We start from the raw sequence: 15,913 nt of genomic DNA, 5'->3' as shown, positions 1-15,913 counted from the left end.
GGCTACCGCACTGTGTACTCACCTACTACACACTAGTTGCGAGTCGTACGCGATGGAATATCATCGACAGCGTGTCGTGGCCTCTTGATCGCTCGCCCTAGGCAAATACTCGAAACTTGCAATCCAGACAGCAAGCTCTCTTCCACCATCCTCTCGTTCTATTCGTGCCTCTCTCTTACTTGCCCGCGTACCTCCCATCGCAACGCAGCCTCACCCGCCCTCACCTCGCCACCGTCGACCGAACAACACATCAAACCCAGGTCATCCTCCCCGCCGCACAGCACGCGATACACGCATCCAGCTGACGGACCTGCTGCCCAACTCGTCGATCGGTGGCCTCTCTCAACAGCCGCATCCTGATACACACTCACATACACACGCATACACTCACTCCCTCCAACTTCCCTCCACCAGCTGCATCGATCTGACAGTTGTCCTCCACTCCATATCGCACTGACAGCCACTGCTCCGCGCCTCTTTCAATCTCTCCCAGCCTGTTTCACCAGCTTGACTCACCACTTTTCGCGGTCCACTGTAAACGGAACGCTATCGCGGGCCGTCCAGAAGAAAGGGCATTGCTGGACCGTCTAGCTTCATATCAGCCAGGAGATACCCAAAATCTCCGCGACCTTCCGGCGACAGCACGACACTCCTTTGCCCTTCCTCATCACAGCACGCGTGAAAGAATATAGGCGTTCGTTGGAAGTGTGCCCGATATTGACGACAACCGGCTAAAAGTCGACGGTTCCTCGAAGAAAGACACCCGTGTCTCACTGGGGTTAACCAGATACATGGCCAATAGCCGGAAGGAAGATTCGAGCGGTGTCTTGTTTTGAATCACAGCACCTACATGCCTCAACCATGATGGCAACATATTCTCCTCATCGTGAGGAGCGTGAAGCTGCCCACCTACACTCGCCTAAGAGCATCTCACATTTTGATCCCCATTCAGCCATCCGCGAGATACGCCGATCGTTGTCACGTTCGCCTTCAAAGAGTTCCGAGTTTCGCCAATATCCCTTTCGATCACCCAGCTCTAACAACCTCCCTTTCTCACCTTCACCGCTCTCGCCTTCAAGAAAGTCCACCTCGGAGAGCATCCTGCCGATTTCGAGTATGGTATCTCCACATTCAAATCGGAATTCCCAAGGGCCACGGTTTCAGCGCCCTATCCTCCGGCGGACTGCGCAGCCCCACGGAATTATTCGAATTCGAACTTCGCCGAAAAGTCCATCAAAGCGAGTTCTGACTGACTCAAGTGACAGCGGGAATTCATCTCCCATGCCGTTGCGAAAGCGGAGTTCAGGCGAGGCTGAGCGTGATTCTGTCTTGATAGCCTTGCATACCGGCGATAGCAAGGAGAATGACAGATCGCCAGAAGACGCACTCGGAAGGAAGGCGGCACAGACTCGTCAAGAGAAGAGACGAAGTGGTGGAGCGTTGATTACATCTGTTGCTCCTCTTAGCCCTATGAAGCGGCCGGATAGTCGAATGGATGATGTCCCGGGTTTGGGAAGCCCCTCCGCAAAGAGACGAAGTCTTCATGGGCCCGGGCTCGACTTTAGCATTTTTGAGTCCGACGCTTTGGACGGAGGCATGTTCAACGACAAACGGTCTCAAGACGACAGTGACTGGTTTGTCAACAACACCCCTCTATCATCGTCTCGATTTTCTACGATTCCGAAACGATCGTCGTCTCTGCGGAAGTCGACGCTTCAACAACGGCAGCTAGAGCGTCCCAGCAACTTGAAGTTCAACCAGATCATGGATTGGGATAAGTCTTGGTTGGAGGCAACACCAAGTACAAGCTCGAAGAAGGGTCTTCGGCTGTCCTTGGACAACCATCTTCAGCCTTTGCCTCGGGACAGTCCCTTTTCGAGCCAGGGAAGTCTACTGAATGCCTCAATCCATCCCATCACTTCGAGTCAAAACACTTTCTCACAACAGCCGCCTCGACATCCTTTGTCACGCACGATGACCCAGTCATCGTCGCAACTCAGTGAGCAAGATGAATCACCTACGCATGAGCCAGTCCATCGACCAAATAGACCTCGATCGCATGACTTCTCCAAATCCCTACCTATTGGCTCTGCAAGGCCAGCTCCTTCCCCTGAGCAGAACGAATTGTCGTCGCAGGGTTCATTTGCCACTCCGGGAAATTACAAGGCTGCCAAACCTTTGCCTGCTGCCTTCATGTCGACGGGCTTGATTTCGAAAAAGAATCGCAATGTCGATGACCCCAATGCTGGCTTACCAAAAGCCCATATGCCAGATACCCCCTGCAAGAAACAACCGGCAGTTTTCCCAACAGATGACAAATTTGGAGTGTCCAACGTTGTCGCCAACCGAGCGCCTCGACAGTCTTTTGGGGCAGCTACAACTCCCCTGGAGGCGCATGGTTCATCGAAGATCTCAGCCTTCCCTTTTGCGAAAAGCGTCGGGATATTTGGTGCCCGTTCTGGCAAACACAATTTACTCAGAGAGGGCAGCTTTGCGTTCCTAGGTGGCGAGGACAAGGCAGGTCCGCGTTCTCCCCTGAGCCGCGCCAACAGTCAATCGACTGAGTCCGACTACCCGCCAACACCGACCAAGTATATCACAGAATTGACGAGCCGTGGTTCTGTGTCTCCATCACCCCATGGCCCTGGAATTTCTGGTATCGGCCAAGATGATTCCGGTTCAGCCTACGGTACTCGAATAGCAAGCAGTAAGTTGTCTCCTATTTTGGCATCGCCAGGATGCGTCGACGGAGACAGTGACAGTGTGATGGAGGACTCTCCGTCCGCCAACCTGAAACCGAAGTCGACGCTGAGGGCCGTTTCTATGCCGGGTCCCTCTTTCACGCCGGGGCGTCTCTCCAAGAATCGTGGGTTTCCTGCGCGACTATCGAGGAAGACTCTTTCAATTCAGACCTTTCAGTCTCCCGCGTTGGAACGTGCTAAGATGACATCTGCCTCTCCAGTTAGTCCAAGGTTGGACAGAGTCGATCGAGCTTCTCCGCACACACCCCTCGAAAACTACTTCCCTCCCGATCCAAGCGGCCTCTCCATTTCTGGCCGCGGTGAACGTCCGACGACGCGACACGAACACAAATCGACCAGCTTTATTCCTGCCACTCCGACTGCTCCGCGCGAATACTTCTCGAACTTTTCCAATCGCCCGAGCTTGAATCTTGCTTCGGCGGAGGCGTCGAACGTTGACAGCAGCTTGACGTCCAGATTCGAGAAAGTCGACCTCATTGGCTCCGGGGAATTTTCCCAAGTCTATCGTGTATCGCACCCTCCCGAGGTTTCGCCGTACCACAAGATATATTCCGTTTCAACGAGCCGTCCGTCATCCAGAGGGTCTCTTCCCGAAAAGGTGTGGGCGGTGAAGAGATCTCGGTATCCGTACGCCGGGGCCAGGGACCGCCAGAGGAAGATCCACGAGGTGGATGTGCTCAAAGCCTTGGGTCATTCCGATCATATTGTGACATTCGTGGATAGTTGGGAAGAACAAGGGCATCTATACATCCAGACAGAATTCTGCGAAGAAGGTACGCTTGATGTGTTCCTTGCCCAGGTAGGATTGAAAGCTCGGCTCGACGATTTCCGCATCTGGAAGATTCTCCTTGAACTGTCAATGGTATGTAATCTGTTCACCTTCTCGGATCGACAATAGCTGACAAACAGCAGGGTCTGAAACATATTCACGACTGTGGCTTTATTCATCTTGACCTGAAGCCGGCCAATGTTCTCATCACATTTGAAGGGGTGCTCAAGATTGCGGATTTCGGCATGGCAACCCGCTGGCCAGCAAAGGCCGGGATCGAGGGTGAAGGGGATCGAGAATACATTGGACCAGAAGTGTTGATGGGCCGCTACGACAAGCCGGCAGATATTTTCGCCTTGGGCCTCATTATGCTGGAGACCGCTGGCAATGTCGAACTGCCCGACAATGGTATCTCCTGGCAGAAATTGCGAAACGGGGACATGAGTGATGTCCCAAGTCTAACGTGGAGCTCGGGAACCAGCGGCATTTTACGGGATTCTTCTGGAAATCCTATCTCACCGGGGGCACGCTTCGACACCGCACATGACTACTATCAAAATGATGTTGAGATCGTCGAGAGCGAGCAGGATGACGCGATGGAATCTCAACATGAGCACAAAACCCTACAACATCCACGAAGTGGCGAACTTGTTGATCCCCCTCAGTTCATGGTCGACCCGTCACATGAACAAGCGCTCGACCGAATAGTGCGGTGGATGATATCTCCGGACCCTAACGACCGACCACTGGCGACCGAAGTGCTGAACACCGAGGGGGTCCGGTGGGCAGAGGCAAGACGACGGGCAGGGGCCACTGTGTTTGAAGGAAACTGGGGCCCTGCAGACGAAGTTCTTGCCGAGGACGCGGAAATGATTGATGTTTGAGTCATCTAGGCAGGGGTCTCTCCTTACGCCTGGATAGGGAGCATGGAGTACCGTTTTTGGATATTTCCAAGCGGCGCGGAGACGGCATCTGACGGGACGAGGGTTGGCACCGTCCTCGATATCTGCGAAAGAGTTACGATGGAAACGGCCTGCGAGTATTGATGCACAGAACATGTGTTATGGGTACTGGACTTTTGTGTTACGCGGTGGGAAAAGGTAGTTCGGACGCTCTGGGCACGGTTTGTTTGATCATCTGAGCATGGATTTGTCAACAACATGACTTATCATGGACGACCACAATCGCTTGTTTTTCTTTTTCGAAGTCAGATGGACCAGGCAGCAAGCGGAAAAGTCAAAGAGAGAGACAGACAGAGAAAGGCAAGACAGATCCGGATCTGGCATGACATGATGTTTGCTTGTGCGTTTTGTTTTGCGGCCACAGAGAATGGCAGCGGCAAGAGCCGCCCCGCCAGTGCCCTAAGGGCGGACATGGGACATGGGATACTAGTATCCAAAAGGTATTGCAATATCTTCGAACTTGGAATTGTAACGCATAAGGTGTACGCCGCGTCGCGTCGGAGAGACGGGCGAGAAGGTTGAGCACCAAGGTCGAATAGGTGGTGCCTCCCAGGCTGCGTGGGAACAGGAGACTAGTACTGGTACTGGTCCTTAACTAGATGACACCAATTGATAAGATCAGAAGCACCGATTGTTTTTGTGCCCGGTGATCCCGATGAATGCTGCATACTGCATGCACACTGGCAGCGCCGTAGTTTTGGCTGGAGGAACAAGTACAGTAATAAATAATCGCTCACGGTGTAGAATGAGCCTATATGAAATTCAGACCTTATCTGATATCACATCGTCTTGATTCCCTTACGGCCTGCTTGGTGTGGCCCGGCTGGTATCGTATGTGGACGTTCATCAACGCCATGCAGTGACATCCGGGCTGTCATGATTGCTTTTTTGGCAGGTGTCGTGAGTTTCTCGAGGTTGAGATCGTTGTGATGAAGATGTGATGTACCTGTAGTATCTATCCTTGGAAAGTGGGTAAGGACCTCGATGGCCGAGGGTTATAATGCGATCAAGACGCGGGGAACTCGTCTTGGTCGAGAACAAAGAATCAGAAACCAAGAACCAGGGAAAACACGAACATGATTCGAACATGCCATGCCATCGGTCAAGGACATAAAATGTCGAAACCGATCTTGGTCAACAATACCTCGGTACATAGCCTAGATATCTATTATACTCTATATTTTGTGTCATTCCGACAAAACTGCACACCTATCGCTGTGGTTCACCTCGCCTTTAAGGCGTTGGACATCAAGTTGCAAAGAAATATGACGAGTGTTAGGATAGAGATTGCAGCACGAAATAGACATTTCTCATCAGAAACACGTATTGAAGGCTTAGGAATGATAAATATTCATTTTCCCATAAAAAGGGATGGCTAACAATAGTTGTTGCTCATTGCTCACATCCATGAGCCGCCCGTTTCCATTCCCTATAACCTCGAGAGAATGAACGCCTCTCACCATCGCTATGCATGTCGTAAAGCCGTGGGGGATTGCATCCACGTTGTAAACCGAGTCCAGCTCCAAGTTCGACTACGCCTTGCTGTCGAAATCGTGATGGTGCGGCATGCTGATATAGCCGTTCCAGCCAGCGCCTTGATATGCTACACCACTGGTGTCATATAATGTAGACGCAAGGAGAATGTATCTGAATTTGAATGCAATGTTCGCCCCCAAGGATATTGAATCGACCTAGGTTGATGCATCTCAATTGTCTGGCTTCCGACCGAATGATGCCAATCATGTGCTTCACGCTGGTGACTCGGCGGCTTGCTCGTGTCTCTCCTTCTCGTGAGGGTCGGTAGCATCCTGGCCAGGATTAACCTCCTCATAGTTGAAGTACTTGACGAACGAGTAGTAGCCTGCGGCGAGCAAGGAACCCATGATTGGGCCGAACCAGTAGATGTAGTGGTAGCCAGGGAAGTAAGGCGTTGCGACGGCTGGACCAAAGCTACGTGCCGGGTTGAGAGAAGCTCCAGTCCAACGAACACCTGGTACGATCACAGTCAGTCACGAATTGCCCAGAAACTCAGGGTTGACATGAGACGATGTGAACAGTGCAAGGTACTCACCAGCCATCATGGCGACGAACAAGGCCAGACCGATGCCCACGGGTGCCATGAAAGTTGCATAGTGCTTCTCGGCAGCTAGCATCAGAACCGTGAAGACGAGGAGGGCGGTCAGGAACATTTCGATAAAGACACCCTGTGCGGGTGTGGTGCCATTGCCCAACGTCGTACCGATAACCAAAGGGCCGGGAAACATGCATTGCACCAATGCAGCAGCCACGATGCCACCGAGCAGTTGAGAAGGGAGGAGCAACAACCCACGCAGCCACGGAAGGTTGCCAGTAATGACCATTGCGAGGGTAACCTAGGTTGAGGCAGTGTCAGTCAATATTGCAACCTTCAGAACGGGCCCAATTGTATCCACGACTGGCATTCTCTTTAGGGGTAGGGAACCTACGGCTGGGTTGAACAAGCCACCGGAGATCCTATAAAACGCCCACACAGTGACGAGCAATGAAAAGCCGAAGCTCAAGGAGGTGAGCATGACTTGGCTGGAGGTATTTGCAACGCCGCCTGTTTCATAGGCGGTCTGCGCCCCCGCAAAAGAGAACCATAGAAACATCGTGGTACCGACAAACTCGCCGCACATGGCTATACCGTGAAGACGGACGGAGCGCCATTTCGAATTGCGCTCACGGTCAGCCTCGACGCCGGAGAAGGGGCGATTGCGCATTCGGTCGCGCAGGGTTGTTTCCGAGTTACGCATGGTGATGTTGGTGGTTCGAGTTGTTGGTTACTCAGGGAGGTAGGAGGTAGAGAGGGTGGAGGACGAGGTTCAAAGGTTTCGTGGTAAGATCTGTGGTGTGACTTGGGTATATGTGACAAAAGGGGAGATGTTGCACTGGGTGTGATCTCAGTCCTTTTGTATTGTACTGCGTGTAGGTGGCACAAGGGGAAGCCAGTCACCCTGGTTAGCAAAGTAGTAGTTGGCAAGTGATGTCAAGGGCGTAAACCAAAACACGGGGTCCGTGGTGAGAGTGAGCGAAGAGCAGGGTTCCAATGGTGACGGGTTCGGCAACGTTCTGGGCCTGATGGTCCGTCGAGCTGTCAGGCATCAAGAGTAATGCTGGCTGATCGACTCAATCGAGGGAGAGTTTTCTTGTTGAGATTGACGGACGCTCTGACGCCGGCTATTGGCACATATTGGCTGGTTGGTAGAGACACCCAACTCTGAGACCCCGGATCCCTGGATACTTAGGTTCTCTGGGTTCCTGGGTTGATTGATGGTCGAGTAGCAAGTGTTCAAGTGTTCCACAGAGAAGAAAGAAAAGAGAGAAAGACGGCAAGGGATACGAGATGACAACACACCGCGTCGGCGAGGACGGGGCCATTCTGCACCTGCCACTTACCGCTTGCCCACCCGCAGGAAATCACGGTCGAAACATGGGAAGTTGGAAGCTGCGACCCGGATCACAATAATAATGCTACTACCACAGTACACTGGACAGTACCTACCTACCTAGGTACCTACCTTGGGTAATTGCAGGTTCTTTTGTATGGTGATTACACGTACCTACCTTACCTTTCTTAGGTACCTTACCTACCTACCTGTACCCAGGTACCTGGTACCCCTGGGCATTGTTGTAATGATGTCGTCGTTGCAATTCCTGGAGCTCTCATCCGGCCTGTCACAACAAAGGGATAATGGGGTCAGCGAGTCGCATGACATAATCCGAGCAGGGCTATTGCTGTGATTGTCCACACTGGCAGTGATCATGCTGTCACTACAACATTGGCACGCCTCACGGAAAGAAAATGGGAAGAGATTGTGATGCACGGTTGATCATGCAGGAAAATTGTTTTCCTGTTCTCGTTTGTTTCTTTATCGATCTCGAAACATTATTGTAGCCTGCGCTGGAAGGACTGAAGATGCTGACTAAGGAATACGGCACGTGACTGCGCGTACGGTGCCAAGCCGCAGCGAACCCCAGATGTGATCACGTGAGGTACTTTTCTTTCAACGTCACTACAACGTTCTGCACACACAGCGATGGCAATATCAGATGCCTGGTGGGCAAGGTACCTTGTTTGGCATGATGGCCGCTAGGTGAATCTCTGGTGCCTGCATACACGATTGCAATCCTTCCCTTCAGTCATGTCTCCGGCGTCTTGATAAGGTTCTAGTGAATCCCTGGGAAGGACTGGTATCCTAGGGCAAGAGATGCTATATTCAATACCACCTGACACCAGCAGCTGCGCGAAGGGGTATCTCGAATCAACGCAGGACCATCAAGCATCGGAGAGAGCCGGGTTGAAGTGGCTCCCAAGATATAAAAAACACATGTGCAATTGCATCGTTGCATGTTCCCCTGTCGCTTGCCATGTCCCTCCAGCTATATGTCATATGTCGTCCTCAGGGCCTGCATCAAAGTAGCTTTGATCGATCTTGAGGATCCATTCCACTTTCTGACTCTCACTCCTCGCCGCAAAAAGAAAGGTGTTTTGTTCCCCATACACAGCAAAAACGTGCGTCAGCCCGTGCAGTTCGGAACTACCCACCCTCCTATGGCCGCATGCAGCCCCTCCTGAATCGCCGCTGGAGACCGAGCTGCCACTACCCAACAAACGTTTGAAGTCAGGGTCATGGTCAATTCTTGCATGGGTCAAGCTGATCGCATTGATTCCCTCGCCGTCCGGGACCGAGTGAATGTACAGATATGGCGGCCGGAGATCCACAAACCGGCGTTTCCACTGCATGCCGTGGCTCTGTGCCGGATCATGGTTCTCCGAGGGCATGAGCAAATACCCTGACTTGAGAGATGTCGGATTCTTCGGCGTGTTGGTCACTGTAGCCATGTAACGGGTTTTGCGACCTGCAGTCGGATCTGTGGACGGCAAAATCGATGACCTGGCCACATCCGATGCCGCTGACGTGGCGTCACGGGCCTGCGTACCGTCCGCAAAGATAGGGTTGGAAAGGTCAATGCTGGGTTTCTTCCATATAGCGACGAACTTCCGGAGGAGTTGTTCTTCTCGCGCATCTAGCATCACGTGTGGAGACGATGCCGCTTGCGATCGACGCTTCCTCACACCCACACTCACTTGTCGCAGTCCTAGGATGGCTTTAGCAGACTCGATATCCTGCAGCTGTTGGCCTTTCCGGCGGGCCACCAGGTAATCTTTGACGAGAGAGATGCCCCGGGGTTTCCAATTGCCCAGGAGCTCCTGTCCGTTGATATAGTTCTTCGAGGTGTCTAACCGCCAGAGATCAGCCGCTCTTCTGGCGCTGACAGGTCGCACTACGATCGAAAAGAGACCGTCCGTGGCCTGCGTGATCCAGCTATGGCTCCAAAGTGTTTTGAACATCGACTGGGGCCGCACGTATGTCCTTGGAAGGATCTGAGCTTGTTGGTCAACCGAGAATGTCATTGGCTGTTCCAGGCGCCGCGAAACGACATCCCAACGAAGCGCAATCTGAATTCTGCATTGCTCGTTGGTCGCTCGATCAAGCAGTAAAGATTTGTGAAGGGAGCTGTCCCATTGTCCGATAATGGTGATATTGGACGTGCCGTCAGCATTGTCCTTGATCATTGGTTCCTGGATCTGTTTGAGCGGGATGTCCGGCGTCACGGATCCAATGTCAGCAATCCGACCAGAAGAATCGACCAGGTGAACTTCTCCCACACGGAACGCCTTGATGTCATCCCATGGGAGACCCTCCGTCAAACTATGGGTCAATGTCACAAGAATCCGGCGTTGAAGCCCTTGGTGCAGCTGAAACGCTCCTTTATCATTGGCGCTGGTGTGCACGACGTCGACGGGCAAGTATTGACCGTTTTCGGCCAGCTCCAGTATTTGCACCTTCGCAAAAACATCATGGTGTTCTTCCACATTATACTCCGTCTCGGGAAGCCGATGTGTCTCTTGCTGTTCGGCAGGTTGCTCATTCATCTCGCGGAGCTCATCCCAACTTAGGAGCTTATCCAGATGGGTGGAACTAACTTGAGCAAAAATGGCAGTTTTCAATGTGGCCGATCGCTCGCCGGATCGAGGCACGCTCATGTTATGGATACTTTCGAACCGCACTGGGCCGTCGCCAAAGCCATGGATGGGCGGAGTGGTTGCAACGCTCTCGTCTGAAGTTCCCAGAACCATCATTTGAGCGTGGACTTGGGTACCTTCATGCTCCGCAAAACCAACAAGGTCTCTCATGATAATGTTGAACTTGATGGTTGATGGAGGCGCCTCGGCCAGCGAAGGTTCTAGTGACATTCTAACCTTTCCAACAATTTGTCTGGTCGAAGGAGAGCATATTTCCACCACGAAATCTTGGACACGCGTTTCAAACACCGCCGTGAGAGGGATATTGCCATCTCCCACCAAGGAGAACAGAGGCTGGTCGGAGTCCCGGAAGGGGTTGTCCATGCGAAAGTGTTGTAGATACTCCGGCTGGTCTTTGTACTGGTGCATTTGCCGCATCTTGGCCACTCTTGATCGCAGCTTTTCCAGAGACCAAAAGCGCACGCAACTGTGTTGGTTGTCAATAATCCTCGTCGCAAGGCACGGCTTTCGTGCATTGGCTAGAGCATCGTCGTCATCGCCTGAAATATCGGCAAGGATCAGATCGTAAGATGAGCCACGGTCCTGCCCAACTTCCAGAATCGCGAACTGGAAATTGATGGCCTGGTCCAGCAGCTTGCTCATGATTTGTGCCTCCTTGAGCAGGGCGGCACTTTGAAGGACAGTCTCCGCCAGGAGGATATAGTTCTTTTGTCGCCACTTTTCCAGAACGTTTCGTGCGACAGCAATCTCGGAGGGATCAAGAGGCGAAAACCCCGACCGACTACGCGAAGCTTCCCGTGTCCTGACCTCAAGATCCAGCTTCTTGATCTGGGCTTCATAAGCATCCTTTTGCTTTTGCAGCTGCTCTTGGAATTCTTGTCTAGCGCGCTCAAGTTCCTGCTCCATCGGAGTTGGGTGGGCTTCATTATCATCCTCCCTGGGCGAAGGGTCGGTAGCTTCACCCGTGTCTTGAGCTTTTGACGGATATTGCCGCTGATCACCTTGTACGAATCGACTTGGTGTCAGAGTTGCGTCCAGATCTTCCTGGAAGCCACCTTGCGTGGAGGGTGTGCCGGGTGATGTGAGAGCGGTATCAAGAGAGAACTCTCCAATAGTGCCATTGGACATGTACTTGTCCCTCACCAGGAAGGAGCTCAGATCATCAGAGTCGTCATCGTTCTCATGCACTTTGTGCTCCGGACGTCCTCGGCGCTCCTCCCGTGCTCGCTGGATGTTCTCGAAGAGATTGTCAAGCTCTTCATCTGTCAGCTGCATGATCTTAGGATCGGATCCGAGTAGGGCGCCTGCAGCTTCTCGCCGGGCAAAAGTCCAATCAGAATCCCGGTTACTCAGGCCCGGAGACTGAGCTCCGCTCGAGTCATCGAATTCAGATCCCGCCGCACTCCAGGTCCTTTCATGGCTGGGGCGTAGTGGTGTAGGAGAGTTCAACTGGCTCGCCGTGACTGAGTGTCGCAGCAAGCTTCTTTCAGCTCGTTCCGCTTTGGCCTCCAGGGGATTGTTAAACCTGAAGATGTGGAAGTCGCCTAAGATTATACGATTGCCACTCCTCAATCTCCGGGGACTATCAACCCGGACGCCATTGACCATGACCGCGGCCCCGTCATTAGGGAAGATGGTTACCACATTATCGACATTTTCCAATGTGCAATGATGCTCGAGGATCTTGGAGCCGTTCAACCTGATCTCGGACGCTTCCGGCGAGTCCACGTTTCCCACGGTGGTGATGCCAGGTTTGAGGTTATAAACAAGGCATTCCGCAAGAAGCGGGTCATCGCTGAGATTAACAAGGTGAGGCATCTTCTTCGGCGTGCTCATTCCCACGTTGCCTTTCTCGATACTGATCCCCAGCTCTTCGAGAGCAGCTTCTCTTTCTTTATGGATCTGTTCAGTCTTTTGCAACTTCTGCTCCCATGTCTGGTTGAGGTCTGTGTACAGTTTCTCGCTTTGACTCAACTGATCCATGATTTCGGCCTTGCTGACTCGTTTGATGGATCCGTCTGCCTGCACAATGGAAACCAACTGTTTATCCAGGGGCGTGTCTGGAGAGTATGTTTCTTCGGCGCCCGCGGAAGTGGCTCCTCCAAGCTGGCTTCGTAGCTTTGCAAGTTCTTCTTTGAGTTCACGAATCATTCGCGCATTTGGATCCTCGTTGATCACAGCATGATTCTTGATCCTCTTGGCCGAGTCCGCGTATCTGAGAGTGCTCAAGGTTTCTTCGAAGTTGATGTCCGCCGGTGATATTGCAGCAATCATGGCAGTCATGCTGTTACCTCCGAGAGAATCTTTAAGAAGCCAGGTGAGTACCGAATCGCGATAGGGCACTTTCAAACCTTTCTTTCCCGATGAAAGATCCGCTAAGGTTGCAATGACCCGCCCTAGAGTGGAAAGTGATCGATTGATCTCTGCGCCTTCTTTCAGACGGGCACCTGTGGCTCCTGTTGACGTTGCACGTTCGGAACCTGCCAAATCAACTAGACTGATCTTAGCAACTTTCTCCGTATCCATGGATGTCTCCGTATCATGTCGTTTCTGCGTCAAGGTCAAGGTAAAGACTGCATGTGATCGGCTGGAAGTTTCGTTCATGTTCGTTGCTGCAACCGTTCGCGCCTTGTTTCCTTCATCCATCAAGTTTTCGATCTCGCGAAAAGAACGGACGGCGAGCTTGGCCAAATCCTCGACATAGGGCCCAGTGGAAGGATGTTCTCTGACTCGGAGGTTGCCTTTGGTGGTCGGGTTCAACAAGTCACGCACGCGCTCATTGTATATCTCGAGGTATGAGACTTCAACGGTGCAAGTGAGGTTCGGATCTGATTGCAAGCCATTGATTCTCTCGAACATTTCTCGACAGATTCTCGGGATGACACCAGCCTCCTCACCGTAGCCCATCATACTATATGACTTCCCGGAGCCCGTCTGACCGTAGGCAAATATGCAATTGTTGTAGCCTTGGAACGCATTGTCCAGCAATGGGACCCCCAAGTCGCCGAAGAGATGCTCTTGACCAGCATAGTTGGGGTCTGCCTTGTTAAATGACCAGTATGACTTGTCAAACTTGAATGTCTTTTGGTGATCCGCACCGCTTTTGCCGCCCTTGCGCAATCGATCTTCGGCTTCACCTGGATGATGCAGGATTGTCTGGTCGTCCCGCATCTGAACTATGCATTTCGCATTGCGGTCTCTTTCGCGGTTGTTGAACGGTCGCACACGGACAACGACCTTGATATTTCCGCCCCCTCCCCCTCCTCCATTTGCTGCACCACCGCCGGTGGGAGCCATGGTCCCGATAACGTTACACAGGGTCAAAGGGATATACTGCGGGTACCATCATCGAGATTGATGGTCGGGAGAACTGCGAACGGTGCAGTGCTGTAACGGAATGCGCGTGTGTCCCGTGGGGGCTAAGGATGAAGGCTGTCGATGAGGTTGTCTCCGAGACTCGTTGGATATACACCTAGGTAGTGGTGATAGTTCGAGGTGCGCGTATAGAATACTTCGACGAACCGTTCCTCAAGGTCACACAGCCTGAACCGTTGTGTTTGGCCAGGCACGGAACGACCACATGAGGAAATTATGCCGATCTACTAAATCTACTAGTGTGCCAGCGTGCCAGTGACAGTCCACGAATAATATTCCTGTCAGGCATCAGAGTTGTCGCCTGCGTCAGTTCATTGACCCGCCTGTGTTGTTATATCTACACCGTAAGACACTAACATGTTATCCTGTCAGTCCGTCAGTTTCTGTGCCAACTCCCCGTCTTCCTCCACCTCACGCTGCCAGTGCGTCATTCCGTCAACAAACCTTCTATCTCAGTCGAAGCCGAAGAATATACTACATACAAGGGTCCTAGGTACCTAGACCATGACGCCTCATTGAGGAAGCTCATTGAGGGAGCTATCAAATCCCCAGATGCTGGTGAGGTGACAGTCTGTTGCGCAAGTAACCGGCGCGCATCGAATGTATTATCCTTTTGGACGAGACGTCGACTGCATTGCACACTCTGCACCGTTCCCTCATGCGACTGGACTGTGTCACCCCATCTTCGAATGCGACAAAACTATCCAATATATCATGGCCAACTCATATCAGACTCGGAATGGCCGCACCAGCAAGACGGGAGCTTTCATAAATGGCATCTGGCACTGCGAATGCCAGCCGCGGCTACCTGCAGACAAGCTGCAGACAAAGAACGGCGGCAGGAATCACGGCAGGTGGTGTAGGTGCATGCGGTCCGTAGGTTGGGTTTCATACTGACAGTGTATTGTGACTAGTCTATACGTGCCAGAAGCCAATGCATAAACGTTGCAACTTCTTCCTCTGGAGCGACGCCGCCAAAGTACGTGAAGAAGCGGCTGTTTTGAGCAACTCCCGCTCAGAGCCAGTTGCCGAACCTCAAACTCCTCGGAAACCGACATATAATGCAGGCCCACCGACTCCAGACACCCGGCCTAGGCCGACTGCTTCAGTGGCGCGCCCGCAGGATTCGAGCCCAAGCAAGTTGAAACATGACGAAGGCTTTGACTGGTCCTCCAGCAATGACGAAGAGCTGCTCAAGGCCGAACAAGAAATGCTATCCCATAGACCCCTGTTCGAAACTCCAAAGAAGGCAGCTCGCACAGAAACATTCACATCTCCAGGGAAAAGAACATTTGACCAGTTAGCTGGTCAAGAGGGATCTTCGGGAGAATCCTGGCCGTGGAGCGACGACGTCTTTGCCACTCCATCGACATCACACAGATCAGGCGCAACAGGCTTGCCTTCACCGACCAATACTCCGGCTCGAGGCCCTTCACAGCTCTTTCGACCTGAGACAGAGCCGTCCACTCTCGCGTCTGAGGTACTCACCTTGTTGGCTGATTCACATATCAGCTCCAAAGTTGAAAGAGAGCTAGTGGACCTTCTCAACAGATATGACTTGCGTACCCAAGGTGTTATTAAGGGGCGCGATATCTCTCGGCTGGCTGTCCAGTCCAAAGAGAAGAAGATTGCGGACCTCCAAGCTCGAATTTCGGCCCTAGAAGCCGAAAAAGAGACGAACCGCAGGGTCATTGCTCACCTGAAGCAAGACATAGCGACTTCGCCACCAAGAAAGGGGAACAATAAGAGGTCACCTCCTTCCCGACGTTCGGAAGGGTGAGCAACGTCATGATCTAAAGAGCATCAACAACTACCACAATCAATGCGAACCAGGTGCCGCTCGCAGAGAAGCGGCTGGAGCCATTTCATGTTGCTACCTACAGAGGTATACCCTGTGGGAGCTGACGGTGAACATGAACCCTTATAACTTTGCAACAGCGCCAGCACATCCTTGTTCTTTTCCTCATCGACCGCC

The 15,913-nt window shown here is 52.4% G+C and overlaps 4 protein-coding genes across 4 annotated transcripts; 2 read left to right on the top strand and 2 right to left on the bottom strand.

The window, feature by feature from the left end:
• Positions 1-861: 861 nt before the first annotated feature.
• On the top strand, positions 862-4,415 carry A1O1_05632 (WEE/WEE-UNCLASSIFIED protein kinase; the record flags this gene model as incomplete). The annotated part of the gene is made up of 3 exons (XM_007726516.1): positions 862-2,622; positions 2,911-3,624; positions 3,675-4,415. 3 exons carry the CDS (start codon positions 862-864, stop codon positions 4,413-4,415), a joined length of 3,216 nt encoding a protein of 1,071 aa, XP_007724706.1.
• Positions 4,416-6,241: 1,826 nt separating this feature from the next.
• Positions 6,242-7,267, bottom strand: A1O1_05631 (uncharacterized protein; the record flags this gene model as incomplete). The annotated part of the gene is made up of 3 exons (XM_007726515.1): positions 6,242-6,483; positions 6,565-6,865; positions 6,959-7,267. 3 exons carry the CDS (start codon positions 7,265-7,267, stop codon positions 6,242-6,244), a joined length of 852 nt encoding a protein of 283 aa, XP_007724705.1.
• Positions 7,268-8,901: 1,634 nt separating this feature from the next.
• On the bottom strand, positions 8,902-13,860 carry A1O1_05630 (kinesin family member 1/13/14; the record flags this gene model as incomplete). Its single annotated transcript, XM_007726514.1, has 1 exon — positions 8,902-13,860. One exon carries the CDS (start codon positions 13,858-13,860, stop codon positions 8,902-8,904), a length of 4,959 nt encoding a protein of 1,652 aa, XP_007724704.1.
• A 792-nt stretch (positions 13,861-14,652) lies between these two features.
• Positions 14,653-15,718, top strand: A1O1_05629 (uncharacterized protein; the record flags this gene model as incomplete). The annotated part of the gene is made up of 2 exons (XM_007726513.1): positions 14,653-14,797; positions 14,853-15,718. The coding sequence occupies 2 exons, from the start codon at positions 14,653-14,655 to the stop codon at positions 15,716-15,718; spliced, it is 1,011 nt and encodes a 336-aa protein (XP_007724703.1).
• Between the last annotated feature and the right edge of the window lie 195 nt (positions 15,719-15,913).

Source organism: Capronia coronata (assembly GCF_000585585.1).
Source record: "Capronia coronata CBS 617.96 chromosome Unknown acBCG-supercont1.4, whole genome shotgun sequence".
Taxonomy (NCBI): domain Eukaryota; kingdom Fungi; phylum Ascomycota; class Eurotiomycetes; order Chaetothyriales; family Herpotrichiellaceae; genus Capronia; species Capronia coronata.
This window is presented reverse-complemented; position numbering and strand designations above follow the sequence as displayed.